Source organism: Topomyia yanbarensis, chromosome 2, assembly GCF_030247195.1.
Source record: "Topomyia yanbarensis strain Yona2022 chromosome 2, ASM3024719v1, whole genome shotgun sequence".
Classification (NCBI taxonomy): Eukaryota; Metazoa; Arthropoda; class Insecta; order Diptera; family Culicidae; genus Topomyia; species Topomyia yanbarensis.
Window position 1 is genome coordinate 184534940 of NC_080671.1, and position 15988 is coordinate 184550927.

A 15988-nucleotide genomic window follows, 5' to 3' on the forward strand; every position below is an offset into this window, starting at 1 on the left:
ATTTGTATTTGCAAGGATGCCGAGTTTTATGGGTGAAAACTTTTTAAGCATTTCTTATGCTGAAGAATTTCTGTCCGATTTTTATGCTTGAAGTTTATTTCCGATTTTTATATTTTATTATGTTTGAAACGGGTTTTGCGAAGCATGTTCTATCCTTGCGACTTTTATTTTCGGTCGCTCAATTTTCAAAGCTATTATTCTGGATTCGATATCATTGAGACTTCGGTCCTTTGGTCGGTTCATGATCGATTTGATGCTATGACAAAACCGATGAGCAGACGGAATGAAAGGAGCATATAAACTGTGATGTTATTTGACAGTTTCTTTTCACTTGAAAAACTACCGTCAGAACCTAACCTCACGGTGTTTTCCACAATTTTGACATAATTTATTTTGAAAATTAATGCGTTTTTCTCAAAAAAGTAATTAATTGCACGATTTATCAACTATTATTCTAATCTCGAGTGTCGCTGCGAAGTAGGGGCAACCGACGGTAAATTTTGCATAGTCGTGTTTACGTTCAGCACCTCGCTGCCATCGCCTCAAAGAAAGAAGAACTATGGTGTCCGCTAGGAGCAGCCAAAAGGCGTAGTGCGGATTACTAATATTGTTGGATGTGATAAGAACGTATTCGACTACAGAATATAGAGGTGTAATACTTTGTATTCCCAAAAGAACTGGCAGCTGGGTGAAGTTGATAACGAGTGGCACCCGAATCACTTGGGTGGGTTTCCTGATTATACTTTACAATATTGGCTGACAAAAGAAGAAGAGAGTGGTGGGAAGTAGGCAAAGGTAAATATTGCGTTTAATTGCAATAGTGCTGCATTTGCATTACACATTTTGCATGTTTTTTCTAGGAATTAGTTTGCGGACATTACATTGGTAATGTGCAACATGATTGAAACGACCGACAAGGGTAGCGAAAATGTGGTCGAGGAGGAGGACGATTCCAAGCTTCCGATCAGTTTTGTATACGCCCGCCACTTGGGCAAGATCGAAGGTATCAATTGCATCACTCAGAGCTGGCGGGTGAAGGAACGTATGAAAACGGTTAGTGTTGCACTGGTGCTATGTCTAAATGTGGGCGTAGATCCACCGGATGTCGTGAAAATACAACCCTGCTCTAGGCTGGAGAGTTGGATTGATTCTTCTTCGGTATCTCCACAAAAGGCGATGGAGCTAATTGGTATGATATTGTGTGATTTTTGTTTGGTTTTAGAATCTAACAGTCGTTCTTTTCATTAGGTAACAGCCTACAAAAGCAATACGAACGTTGGCAGCCTCGAGCTCGCTATAAACATTCGCTCGATCCAACGGTGGAGGATGTTAAGAAACTTTGCACAAGTCTGCGTAGAAACTCTAAAGAAGAACGTGTTCTTTTCCATTATAATGGGCACGGAGTTCCTAGACCAACGGTCAATGGTGAAATTTGGGTATTTAATAGAACGTATACCCAGTACATTCCGCTGTCGATTTATGATCTGCAGACATGGATGGGAGCTCCATCAATTTACGTCTATGATTGTTCGAATGCGGGAATAATTGTCAACAGTTTCAACACATTTGCGGAGCAGCATGAGAAAGAGCTAGAGCAAATGCGGGCACGCAGTGGTAGTACGGCAGGCCAATCGGACCAGGAAGTCAATCGAAATTCCCCCTCGCCTCCGGTACTGGGAGCAACAACTTACAAAAACTGTATCCAGTTGGCAGCGTGTGCTGCCAATCAAATTCTCCCGATGAATCCACAGTTACCAGCGGACCTGTTTACCTCCTGTCTAACTACACCGATTCGGATAGCATTGAAATGGTTTGTCCTTCAGCCCACGTCGAAATTAGTTCCACACGTAACTGAAGATCTTATAGAACGTATTCCCGGGCAACTGAGCGACCGTCGTACGATGCTTGGCGAGTTAAACTGGATATTTACCGCTATCACAGACACTATTGCGTGGAACACATTACCACGAGACTTGTTCCAAAAATTGTTTCGACAGGATCTGCTGGTAGCTAGTTTATTCCGAAATTTTCTGCTGGCGGAGCGAATTCTTCGCTCGTATGATTGTACGCCCATTTCAAGTCCTCCGCTGCCGCAAAGCTACCGACATCCGATGTGGTCTGCATGGGACTTGGCACTTGATTTGGCCCTTTCGCAGCTACCTGATATCCTGGAGAAAGGCAAACGTTTTAAGCATTCGCCGTTTTTCGAAGAGCAGCTGACGGCTTTCCAGGTGTGGCTGGAGGGTAGTTCTGAGCAGCGAAGTCCTCCGGAACAACTGCCGATCGTTCTACAAGTACTACTGTCACAAGTTCATCGATTGCGTGCCTTGGAGTTGTTGGGCCACTTTCTCGATCTGGGTCCATGGGCAGTAAATCTGGCGTTAAGTGTTGGTATTTTCCCATACGTACTGAAATTGCTTCAAAGTCTGGCAAAGGAGCTGCGACCTTTCCTAGTATTTATTTGGGCCAAAATTCTTGCCGTTGATGGTACCTGTCAAGTCGATTTGATACGGGATCAAGGTCATAAATACTTTTTAGCTGCTCTACTGGACACTAGTCCCTGCCCAGGATTCAAGGGAAACCATCGGATCTATTCCGCTTTTGTGCTAGCAAGCATCGTTCACAATTTTCCCATCGGGCAAGGGAATGCTCTTCAAGGGCAATTACTCTCGATTTGTCTAGATCAACTTAATGACGAAAACCCAGTGCTAAGACAATGGCTTGCAATCTGTTTGGGTCACATGTGGCAAAACTATGAACAAGCGAGATGGTCCGGTGTTAGAGATAATGCCAATGAAAAATTGTACCCTTTGCTAAGTGATCCAATTCCAGAAGTTCGAGCTGCTGCCGTGTACGCTCTGGGTACATTCATAAGTTCCGTTACGCAGCGTTCGGACCATGCAAACAATATCGATCGGTCGACGGCCATGCATCTATTTACTACAGTTTGCAATGACATGAGCCCTTTGGTCCGAATGGAACTGATAGCCTCGCTACAGTGGATGGTCAGGTTTTTCGAGAGTCAATTCGTTTCGGTGTTCCTCCAGGAAACGACTAGTAGCAATCATTTAATCAGCCATCACTATCACAGTTTGGAGAGAAACATCAATATGAAACGTGTCTCCAGCACAAGCAACATAATAAATGTTGGAAAGAATGCCGTAACGGTTGGATCCATTTACCAAAAGCTCTGGAATGGTATCAATGCCCTCGCCAAGGATCCATTCCCACCAGTTGCACAGATGGCACAGAAAGTGGTCGAATATGTCGGTAAGCAGGGTTACGAAATGGCTAAAGAAGCCACAACATCGGAGAAGAATGCTGGCAGCATGAGTTTACCACCTTCGCCAAACACCAGAATAAACTATTTAGGTGGGGAGTCACCCCCAACACATAATCATCTCAATCAAGCAACGCATCTCACTACGATATCCAACAAGAAGAAGCTTCACCACATCAGCGATAGCGCAGACCTATCTTGCTCTTCGTCTCAACAGCAGCCGATTCCAAACTTAAATCATGCTTCTCCCCATAGTTCACAACAACAACAGCCACAAAGCATACAATCTGAACAAGCACCTCCTCCTCCAGCAACACCAGCATCCAACGCTCTACAACCGCAATCATTAACGCAGCAGCAGCAACAACAGCAAACCACTCCGATCGTCACTACCAACTACATCGAGTGGTCGATTAGTTTCTTCGCGCGGCCATCTAAATTTTTAAACGAAGCAAAATTAAACGCAAATGACCAGAATTCGACCGAATTTCTAGATCGGCAGTCTCGATGCCTACGGAATCGAATTGTGCGTGAAGAAGGGCGGGAACAGCAACGCCGAGCAGTGTTTGGGCGGTTGGATACGCAAAGCTGGTCCTGCCGCACGCAACATATACCCACAATGGTCAAGTTGAACCCGTACGATGATCAGATTGCTGTAGCTTACAAGTGAGTAGTTTTTTATCGCCGTTTTGACTATTGTTTCACTAATTCTTTCTTTAATTTCTACTGTCACCAGAGATCGAGTCATCCTCCAGGACTGGAGCACTGACATCACCAGCTCGTTCATTCCCTTCAAACAGCAGCCATACCAGCAACATCAATCGATTTTTCTCGATCAGAATCGGTTTCAAACAACTCCTCCTGCAATAACGGTGTCCTCCCTGGACTTTGTCAACGCTCACGACGTCGGTCTGGTTTTGGTGGGCTATAGCGATAGTGTGATTCGAATCTGGAAGCCGGCGGAGGCAAACCGTGAATCGTCTCTAGTCACCGCGTGGCACGGCTTGTTTGATTTCAATTCGCCCGCGACGGCCAAGGTTGGAACCAGTGAGCTCGGTTTGGTGATGGCATGGCACCAGAAATCTCAAACCATTATGGCCGCCGGCGAGGCGAAGTACATTCGCCTCTGGGACGCGGAACGGGAGTCTAAAATCTGTGATATCGCAAGTGGATCGGATACGACAATTATAAAATTATCGTGTGCACCGAACGGAATATTTGCGGCCGGCTGTAATGACGGCAGTGTGCGGCTGTTCGATCGAAGGTGCTCACCGGCAGAGGCACGATTCGCCACATTCCGAGAGCATGTGAACCCGATACTGACCGTCTGTCTGAGGGACGATTGTGAGAGTTTGGTATCGGCCTGCACAACATCAACCGTTCGATTGTATGATATTCGTAAAACTTCCTCGTCGGTTCAGCATTGGGGCGCTGGGTCGGATGTCTCAGCAATGAGCATTCATTCGAGTGCGGATATAGTGGCTTGCGCTGCTAGTGTCATCACCATTTACGGACTGGACGGTACCAGTTTGAATACAATTCGGTGCAATGAGGGATTCATGGGCACTAAGAAAGGAGTGACATCGTGTCTGTCCTTCCATAAGCATAAACTTAGTCTGGCGGCTGGGTTCAACGATAACACAGCTGCTGTATTCGTAACCGATCGGAAGTGAGCAGCCGGAAGAGGACAGCATGCTTTTAATCGCGAGATACTGCTTCGGTAAGTAGCAAGGTTGTGTATATTTGTGAATTGTGTGTTAATTTGTACCAACTAGGTAGTGTACAGCATAGGTAGCACTCTTGTAAAATATTGAACTTTGGTGGTTAAAACGTTATCTAATTAAGCAACACACCATCTCAATTGTATTTTTTGTTGCAAGGAAAACGGCTGACGGGTTTGCACATACGAGTTGCGAATGTCATTTCGCCATTGAAGTAGCTATAATAAAGTTTTCTCAGTGTGTATCTTACACACACGGCGCGATCGGTTCGTTCTAACTCTCGCTCCGTGCAGCTCGTGCAAGCAGTATTTTTTATGATTCCCAAATGGGAAAATTTTTGACAATAACAAATTTTTTGTGTATAAGGACTCAAGACCAAGGTGCGGAAAACTCGCTCACCGCCATGAACGTACATGAATTTGTTTCCTTATACATCGTCGGGGGTTTACGCTCTCGTTAAAAAGATACAGACCCACACAACTCGTTCCGCATCACACCGTATGCGATTACGAAGAGAGAGAATCGGAAATTGCAAAATTTTTTAACGCGTTCCGCATTGCCGATGCAGTGAGGTAATGAGTGCCATCGAACATATTCGGCAGCGAACATGTTCGTTCGGAAAAATGATCCAAATCTTCGTGCGCAATCCTGAAACTAAACGATTGAAATATATGGCTGGCCTAAAAATATCGGTAGGAGTCAGTGTCCGCCTGGACACCGCACGGAGTGGCAATTTCTGCTGTGTAGGTTAAACTCGCAGTCATTTCCTTGCTGCGTATTAATTTTATCATGCGCTATATATGTTATCGCTCGATTTAAACTCTACCATTGTATGCACAAATGCCATACTTGCGATGTAGACAAGATGTGTGGTAATGTACATTGGTTTGGATTTGTTTGGATTTAGTTTAATTTTCAATGTTCAGGCGCGTTCGGCTCCTTCCATGCGCTACATTCGAGAGGAAACTTAGATTTGTCTTCTTTTCTATGCCAATAAATAATCTCAAAAGTTGTGCGTTTTATAGCGTATCATTGCGCGAATATAGCTCACTACTTCCGGTGATATGCATTTGCATAGAATTGACAAAATATCGATTGTCGCTATTCAATTTTCTTGTTTTTAACTCTAGTGATAATATCTTTTGCTTCAATCATATGATTATCCACGTTTAGGTGGTTTTGGCTTGAGACGAAGCTGGCCCAGATTATAACTCAAATTGATGTCAAAATAAATTAAGTGATAACAGTTTCGGTTGAAACCTGACTCAGTTCCGAGATCAAACAAAAACGCATTCGTGCTAGGGCATACGAGTGCGGCGCATAAAGTTCATACCTTTTTGTGTGCATGAAATTAGGTGTGAATAAACAGATAGAAAGGGAATTATATGTATCAACTAATAACAATATAATACAATATAATAGATAAATCGAAATTTTAAAAACAGTTTACCAAACGAAATTTTAACTGAAATGCTGTTAAGTTTATTAAGTTTTTTGGAACTAATCATTGGAATGTGGATTGCGTGAAATTTAGTAACCAGGATCTCCGTTCTGGCGGAGTAACTATTGGTGTTTGTTTCAGGCAAGATTTGTTCACAAAAATAGATAAGACTAATAACTAGGACTATAACCTTTCATTTATGCGCTTACAGTTGTATTACCTATAGCACTGCAGTTATGCAGTCTGAAACGATTCCGCTGGAGCAGTGCTGCCAGGGACATTTTCAGTTAGCAGTGAAAATGAAATTTGTAGATATTTTCGTTATATTGCATTATTATTGAAAACTGATAAAAACACATAAATGTAGACTATCTTTGTCTATCATTCCTGTGCTATGGGCTATTGAACAATTGGGCAGGCCATAGCACTGTGATAGAAGCATCACTCTTGATAATCAGAGGTTTTTAGTGTTTCTTGATACAAACAAATCAAAAAAAAAAAAGTTTAGCATAAAAGGTTTCGAGTGATCGGTGTGAATGAATTTGTTTATAGACATCATTTAAAAACCGGGGATGGAAAACGTGTGCAACTTTCGAAGCCATATATTTTTCCAATCATAATAACTGGCCAACAACATTTCGATCCGCCTCAAATTGTTTAAAATCACAGTATTTTCAAATCGATTGGAATTTCTGAATCCAACAAGATCGGTTGAGTTTGAATCTAATATTAATAGTAGACCCCATGTTATATAATACTTTCAGGGAAACTTGGTTAAATCTCACAGTATAAAGATACTTTCCTATGATTCAAATTTGAAAAAATGTTACATCGTTAATTTTACGAAAATGCGAATTTTAATCCAGGTCGCAATTCTATGATTGTGAGTATTGTGTGAATTATATTAGAATTTAAACTAAACTGTTCTCATTAAGTTCAGACCCAAAAAAAATTTGGAAAGCCTTCAGGCAGCACAGAAAAGCTGTTAGGAAAACTTGGAGTCTCAAACCGAATTACATCTTTGAGTTATTTAAAAAATTGTATGTTTAATAATATTCTTATGTGGTGTCAGATGGAAGAAGTGATGACAATCCTGTAAAAGCTTAGCAATCTGCTGAGAATGGTGTTCATTGCGATAACTGGGGCACTTACGACACAGAACTGCGTAGAACTGAAGAACTTATAAATACTATCAATTTGGACAGTCTTCGGCTATCTTTTCCAAGCAACTGGATTTTTGCAAAGATTCTAGGGGAATTCTATTGTGCTTCGGAAAGTAAACGTTGAGTAGTAGCTTATTATTGAAAGAGAAGCACATACCACAGAGAACAGACGTCCATCTTTACCGTTCAACTTGTGTAAAAATAACTAACGTTGTCGAAGCTAATTGGGATATCTCCACCCGGTGCGTTACTGTCTACATGTTTTTAGTGGCCGAGTTCGATAAATTGAAAATCGAATTGTAATGCCTGAAGATATTTAGGTTTGAAGAAAACCAATTTTGTTGTAAAAATCACTTTCAACTGTCAAAAAAGGTTCTTTTGAAAATTTTCTCCAGAAATAGTCTTATTATCCAGTGTAGCGCATTCCTCTGTATTTGACTCCAAAAGTGAACAGACTCTGGGTCTTACTATAAAAATTGATTCCGTCAGACACCAGTTACACTGTTAGCAGTTATATTATACATAAATAATACATTTCTATGCATTGTAATCAATAAATATAACACGTATAGCATAAAATATAGTTAACACTTAAATGCATAACACTGTTTTGAAGCAATATTACGCAAAACATCTCAAAATTATCACAGTAATGTATTGAAACTATGAAAAAAATTTCACAAAATTTAAAAAAAAAATTCTTTGCGCCTTTGAGGGTTAATATGACTCCCATGTTTGGAAAAAAAGAAAAATGTTATATGAATTGATACAAAAATTATTTATTGCACATTTTTAAAAGACCTATTATGTACAACAATAATGTTGCCAAAAACGGAACCCATTTGTTGCCAAAATCTGAGTGTACCGAAAAGGGAGCATGCAAAAATCGGAACGTACCAAAACGGAATCTTACTGTACTATCATTGAACAGCCTCCAAGAAACATAAAAAACACATATCAATACTTCCTCCATTCCATTACACGTTGAATAACCTTGTCAATACGCTCCAGTATTGACAAAACAACTGAACGTGTAAGGACCGCTAATATGAAACACAAACAAGATGCTGAATCAAACATTCTTCACTAGTATATATGATGATTGACAGCAGGAAAAACAAAAAGCACCACAAAACGATTAAGCAATCAAAACATCGGGAAAACAATATTTAGAACAGATGGATAAATCGTCGTACCCGGAACATCACGTTCCAGTTCCATTCTTGACCGCTCATCATTCCGAATTAGATCCACATGACATCACTGTGAACAGTCTAGTGAAAGAAACCGATTCCACACACCCCGGCTTGCAACAAAGTCAACTTACTGTACTATCATACTACAAATTATGCAAAACATGCATCAAAAATATTGAACGCGTAAAGTCCGCTATTCATTTACACCTATGTGGAATATCAACGATATACAAAGGGACAATCTGCTCGCTTAGCAAATTACAAACACGCACATGCACTCGACTGACACTACACCACTCCATCGATACAAAACACCGCGGCAGCGTCAATGCAAATAATCGCAAGCACCGCTCCCGTTCGCATGCGGTGGGAATTGAATCGATTTTCGATTTAGGCGAACATAGATCGCGATCCAAATTTTTGAGGAAGAATCGCATTGCCGAACGGATCCGCTCATCATTGTTCGGATACAATTCCGAACAAGTATCGGAAAGAATCTAAATCGCAGCGATCCAAGGTGAGCGTAAGAGAGAAAAAATACGAACATGTGAGATACCATATTCACTTGGCTTTGGCCGATCGGGCGCTCAACAGATGCACACTCATAAACAAGAAAAACAGAATAATGCATCGTAGGTAGGTGAGTGTGCATGAGCCTTGAGTGAGCGTAAAACGATGCGATTCTTCCTATCCTTGCTCAAGACCTTACATAAAGTACGGTTTTTGTTATAGTGTTTCGGATTTTCCTCGTCAGTAACTAGCACCAACTGGGTATCTAGTTAGACGATGTATCTAAACTAGTACCCAAATTAGCACTAGTTAGACACTAAAATCCCAAAAATTCGCACGTCTTGCGTGAACACTAAACAACTGGCTTATACCGAGTGATGTCCCGATAGTAAGCACAGAAGTTCTGTTTGCCGACGAGGAATATGAACCGAAGCTGTCTTTTGGTTTAAGAAGCAAACGCCTGGAACTATGCAAATTCCCAAATGGGAAAATTTTGGACAATGTCAAATTTTTTGCGCAAAAGGACACAACGTGACCAAGGACTTGAAGATCAAGTGTCGACCTTGCCGCATTGAAACTCATAATGTGTTATTAAAGCGGAATTCGTCAATTAGTGAGTTAAGTGAAGACGTCGCGCCGTCATAGTGAGAGTCGACATAGTCACATAAAGTGTGCGCCTATCTGGGAGAACGCTTTTTGTAAACAGCGTGGTTTTCTGGAAGGCGATATTTTTCTGAAACTTTTAGAACATTGTGAAAATTTAGTTCACCCAGTAACAGACTAAAGGGACGTGAATCGTGCCCCCGGGATGGAGTCGACGCGCCATCCATGAGTCACACTCTTCCACCGTGCCTAAATTCCGGAGTTATAGATCAGCAGCTCATGGTGTCTGACTGGTTTATCTGCGTACTGGTTTATGCTCTTGTACAATCAAAGAAACGGTCACGGTGCGCACAGCTTCAGCGAGAGAGTAGACCCAGTTCCCGAAGGTCGCTAAGTCTAAATTTATCATTAGCGGACGTTTATTGACGAGCTGTGGAAGGAGAGAGACGTAGTAAAGACTAGCCCGCACACATCCACTGTTGCACAGAAGTTTTGTACGTTCACTGCGAAATCGACTATGGTCTCCAAATTGTCTTCCTTCAAAGATGGAAAGGCGTTGATCTTGGCCAGCAGAGAATATACAATGGCTTCAGATTGTCCAAATACCATTCTCAGAGTAGCCATCACCTTTGGAACTTTAAAGGGATGCATGCTTCGTACGCTAGAACGTCGTCCAACGTGAAACCGTACATTGTCGTTGTGCTATTCAACGATGACAAGCAGATCAGCCAATCTTTAGAATTACCAGAACTTGGAAATTGCTAATCGAACTGTAACCTGTGTTCGGATTGGTGAACAAGACTGGTGTGGTTCTGAACGGTCCCGATGTATAATATGGATCGACTGCACATCGATGTGCGCTGGTACGTAAATTAATTGCCCTCTGGGATTGGCTGAGGTACCGTTCGGTCCGGATCGGTAATCGAGATGGATCTGCTGATGCGACTTTGGAGGAGATTTAATTCTCTCAGTGGGAAACAGACCGGCTTCTTCCTCACTATCAACGGCGCTACGATAACTGATCTCTTTTTGATTACCCGCCTCCTTCACAAAACGTAAGACGTTCGTGGATATATTACCTACAAGGTTTTTACCGGACTCTAGTCAACCATATAACTACCTATTTTCCGCCGTCGAACTCGCCTGCACGCTAGCTACCCCCCGATGAAAGTCGGCCAGTCATGACGATCGACGTAGGCTACCCTATGCTCCGATACCTTTCTCCAAAGGGGAAGAGAACCCTTTTAGATAGCAATAGAATCTGGGAAGGCGGGCCTTGTGTTGAGCAATCCCTATCCCCAAGAAGAGTCAGGATACAGGAGAACCAAGTGTTTTTGTCCAATTAGTCTATTGCCAAAACTGTGGAGCGAGTGATCAATCGTGGTATAACAACCTTGTTAGATGAAGGAAACCTACTCGATCGCCAACAGTTTGCCTTTAGGAAGGAGTTTGGCACTGCTGGAAATCTTGGGCATTTCGGTGAAGTATTATCGGAAGGCCACCATGCAGACATTGTATATAATCAAAGCCTATAACACTGTATTGCGATATTGCGAGAAGGTGTACTTCGCCAGCTACATCATCTAAGTTTGCTTTGCAGGTAGCCGGCCCCACACCTTTTACGAAGCAAATGGAATCTCTTAAGTCTTAGCGGTGACGCTCTTTTTGATCAGTATGAATTCCTTATTCACCGCTCTTCTCGCGAGTGTGTCCATCTTCGTATATGCAGACGACATAATACTAGTGGTGATCTGGAAGACAACGAGGTATAAGAATAAAGCTGCAGGCAGCGATTGGTCCTGTAGGGCGATGGGCTGAGTCCGTCGGTTTGAACCGAGGGATTGCCCTTCCTATGTTCATTCTTAGGGATAGACCGTTCCAACATCAAATTATGGTCTTGTCAATTTTGGTCTTGTCAAACTGAAAATGACGTGAAAATCCAAGATGATAACCAAATAAGGTATAGGCATACGTAAAGCGAGAATTTTGGTTTTAAGATTGGCAAGATCGACATTGCGTAAATACTACTTAACTTCCTAAAAGAGATTATTGAAAACGAAATTAATTTAAACGTAAAGTTTTGAATGCAGAAACTAGTGATTTCAACTATTTTGAGGTTCTCAAGGCGTTTGCCACCAACAAAACTGTCAAATATGCGACTCTTCGTATTCTTATGCGGATACGCTCTTCTTCCCTTTGAGGCAGACCCTCGGTTTGAAAATCTCAGCTTCAAAATATTCTATCGCCCACTGTTATAATTTCTTCCACAATGCAACTGCCCGTCCGGTGAAGCTCTTCGGCACCATCATACCATTAAAGAAAAATTAACCGGGAATTCATGCAAGTTCAAAAGGAATGCCAAAGTAGGAAACGTCCAAATCATAAGCACTTGACACCTTAAGCTCAACAGGGGAACAACATTGTTTATATTCAATGCCTTCAATTCATAGTTAAATAATCCGCGGTATCGAAACGACCAGTCGGAATTGGGAAGTTTGGTTACCACCCTGGACCCCCTCTATCACAGGGCGATTGGACAAGTAACCAAGCTTCATTTCAGCACCTCCATCATATTGAGGCTGGCGTTCTTGGATGTCGACGGGCTATGGCAGTGACCACCATGAAGCCAACGCTCAGCTTTTTTGAAAAAAGAAACCACCAGTGATGATTGTAGCCTCTTGGAAACGGCCAGGAGACTCCACATCACATTTGTAGGCATCCTTCTCCCAGAAATCGCCAAATTGCACAGTCAGAAACAGTAATTGGTCCAGTCGCTGGCCAAATCTTGACACCAGTCTTTTCGTACTATTAGAGCAGAAGTGCAACCCCGTACAGTGCGAGCTTAATTCAATCAGCTAGTGAACCGCAAGTGTTCTAACCCTTTTTAGGATTTACACTGACGGCTCAATGTTGTATGAGAGTGTGAGGGTTTTTTCAGAAGAAGCAGCAGCGATTGCCCTAGCAATCTCCAAAAAAAAACTCCAAGGATATCCCGATTTACGCTTCATCATAACCGCTATGGAGTCCGGAAACTAAACATCCCTTCATCGAGGAAATCGAAAAGTACTGTGACCCCATTTTTTACGGTGTGCTTGGTCCCAGAGATCAGAGGAAGCTTAATTTGGATGACACTCCCGTACTTTATTAACCCTAGAAGTCTCGTGGCCCGACATTTGCGAGGCATTCATGAGTAAAATTTTCGACCACTTCGTTGCTCGTTGAAGAGGTTCTCAAGCAGGGATGCGTACGGTACCGGTAAACTACATTTTTCCGGTATATTTACATTTGCACAAGCCGCATAACCAACCCGCTATAGCGACGCATCACTACTGCTCTTGCCAGAACGGTAGCCAAACCAAATACATTTTTCCGTACAGCAGTAAAATAAACGTGACGAATGAATTTTACAATTTAAAGTCACGTAAATAAAACTAAACAAAAGTAAAATAGATTTTTGTTTTGCTGCTGTACTCCGACTGCTCGGTGAGAGTGTGGCGTAGTGAAGTTTGCCCCCTCGCTTTGTACACTTTTCTCTGCATAGTCAAAGGGAGAGGTTCGCACACGAATGCGTTGATGTGGGTCGTGGCGTAAATGAACCGCATTCATTGTCGTCGTTTGTTATTAAAAATATTAAAAAAGGTAAAATATGGAAAGAGAAGCTGTACCGCTCGCGTATGGTGGCTGTACTGGCGCAGTATTTTTTGTCATGTTACTGCTTTGCACACAGACTGCCGTACAGCGCTAGGCACCCTGCACTAGCGAACCAATGAGATATATATAGGTGTGGCAGAACACACGGTTTGCTAGTGTTGGCAACCAAAAATATGTAAACAATCCAGAAGCACAACGGGTCGACGTCATAGCGTTCACACGATTCAATGGGAGCGGAACGAACGGTATGACGAAAGCAAGTCGATTTATTCACTCACACCACTTATGTAAGATTCATCTTACAAATACCAAAGTGCCATCTTTGCCATACCTGTATATACTACATTGCTAGCGAACGACAGCAGCGTCATAGGAGAAAGGAGAATGTAGGCAGAAATATTACAGCCGTAGAAAAGGTAGACATTTTGCATCCTTGTTCTCAATACTTCTCACAAAAGGTCAAGGGAAACCTAGTAAAGTCGAACGACCGGGCAAGCTGTGTGGGGCACACAAAAGTCACCCATGCCCACACAAACACGCGCGTCGATCAACCAAGCTGTACAAATTGCAACACCAGGCTTACGGTGAAGCACCTATTGGTCGATTACCGAGAGTACGAGGATCTACGCCAGCATTATGGAGGAAGTTCTCCTATCATTCCTGAAAGTTGTCCTATTGCTCGCTGTCATTTAAGCTAGCGGCCAGGAAGTCTCCTATCGGTTCATCGATCACTGGTGATCACTCAGAAAGCGTTGAATTATCAGGTTATTGAGGGTATGGTTGGCGAAAATGCTGCACCATAAAAAACATTCCTTATACCGTTAAATACATGGGATGAAGAATGCGATCACTTCATTATTGCGTAGAACTACATTACATTACATAGTTTAGTGACATCGTTTCCAAACATTTAAAGACCGTGTGTGTTATGCTAATAGAAACATGTTTAATCCTCTTTAGTAATATTTTACTTAGGACGCAGGGAATGTGCTCCCGAATCCATCTCAACTTCTCTATTTACTGCCGTGATACGCATAACAGTCCCACCTGCATAGGAAACCCATAGCAAATGGGACTGTTATGCGGATCACGGCAGTTTACCTCATTTCCTAATGTCTCAATTTATTTTCCATAAAATAAAAACTTAAATAAACCTTGCTATAAGCTTTGTACGAATAAAGTGTAAAAATTATGCGGTTTATTTTCTTATGAAATACTAATAATTATTGTTTATCCTTTTTTCAGCTAAGCAAATCTAGGGATATGGAGATAGTAGTAATGGCTTCGCAATCAATATAAAATCGCTTACAAGTAAGAAAAACACAAACCAGTCAACCATTGGACAGAAACGAAACAAAAATTGCAGACAATCCGGATATCGGCTTCAAAAGCATCCACAGTTACGACCGGTCTGCGCTATTTATTTGAAGAAGAAAAAATCTAGTAAGACAAACGATACTGTTGAGCTATTATGCCTAGGATAAGCAGAAAGAGTAGAAGATTCCCATTACAAACTACGCCGACTTCAGCTGAATGTCCGCATCTCTTTGATTTGTGTTTGTTATGATTGTACAGAGCCTTACAATAGCACCAACAGTAACTAGAAAATGAATAACCCAAAATTATCATTGTTTACCGAGAAAGATTTTTTACTAACTACAACTTTACTTCTTTCAAGTACACATACACACATAGTCGATTCCTACAGAATGTTCTGTATATTTATATTTTCATTTAAGACAAAGTATAGTGAAGAAAAAACAACAATTAGAGAAGTATTGGAAAAGTAATCGAGGATAATATATACATGTAATCACGCTTCGAAGAGAGGAATATTTATGGTACTGGTGCAGCAAATTTACTAAAGCAAAGCAAATATTAGAAAAAAAAAAGTTAAATGATATAACAACTAGAGCGCTGCTTTTTGAAAGTATATATTTTCTGTTTGCTTTCGTTTAGTTGTACGATTTATTAATATTGCTTGTATTGAACAAACTGGAATTGATTATTTCGCTGCATCATTGTTGTAAAAATGATTGTGAAATATGTAAAGTTTCTTTCTTTTTAACAGATGATTTAATCAGTTTTTGAATTTTGAGTATTTTGTAACAAAAATTATGAAATATATTACGTTAGGATATTTTTTTGTAGAAAAAAAGGTCATGTATGTATTTTATACTTGTAAAGTTGATTTTTGCAACGGCGAAAATACACAAAACCAACCAATGTGCTAGTAATTAAGGATCGATGCTTATTCATGTATTCCGAAATTCTTTTGCTAATAATTGAATAGTTCGATTTCCGTCGATAGCTGCCTATGTGGTGATTGCCTTTCGCGCAACTGTGATGAGAACTTTGTTATATCAAGAAGTCGTCGGCTGCTTGGTCCACGGCTCTATCCTCAATATCTTTTCAGAGCACGT

The 15988-nt window shown here is 41.4% G+C and overlaps 1 protein-coding gene across 1 annotated transcript; it reads left to right on the top strand.

Annotated features, from left to right (window-relative positions):
• Nucleotides 1-338: 338 nt before the first annotated feature.
• LOC131682359 (regulatory-associated protein of mTOR) lies at nt 339-15251 on the top strand. The gene is made up of 5 exons (XM_058963779.1): nt 339-795; nt 861-1189; nt 1249-3946; nt 4017-5000; nt 14811-15251. The coding sequence occupies exons 2-4, from the start codon at nt 889-891 to the stop codon at nt 4951-4953; spliced, it is 3936 nt and encodes a 1311-aa protein (XP_058819762.1). The 5' UTR covers nt 339-795; nt 861-888; the 3' UTR covers nt 4954-5000; nt 14811-15251.
• The last annotated feature ends 737 nt before the right edge of the window (nt 15252-15988 follow it).

Coding starts and splice junctions, on each gene's coding strand:
- LOC131682359 (XM_058963779.1), top strand. CDS start 889: ATGTGCAACATGATTGAAACGACCGACAAGGGTAGCGAAAATGTGGTC. Junction 1,190..1,248: donor AAAGGCGATGGAGCTAATTG/GTATGATATTGT, acceptor TCTTTTCATTAG/GTAACAGCCTACAAAAGCAA. Junction 3,947..4,016: donor CAGATTGCTGTAGCTTACAA/GTGAGTAGTTTT, acceptor TACTGTCACCAG/AGATCGAGTCATCCTCCAGG.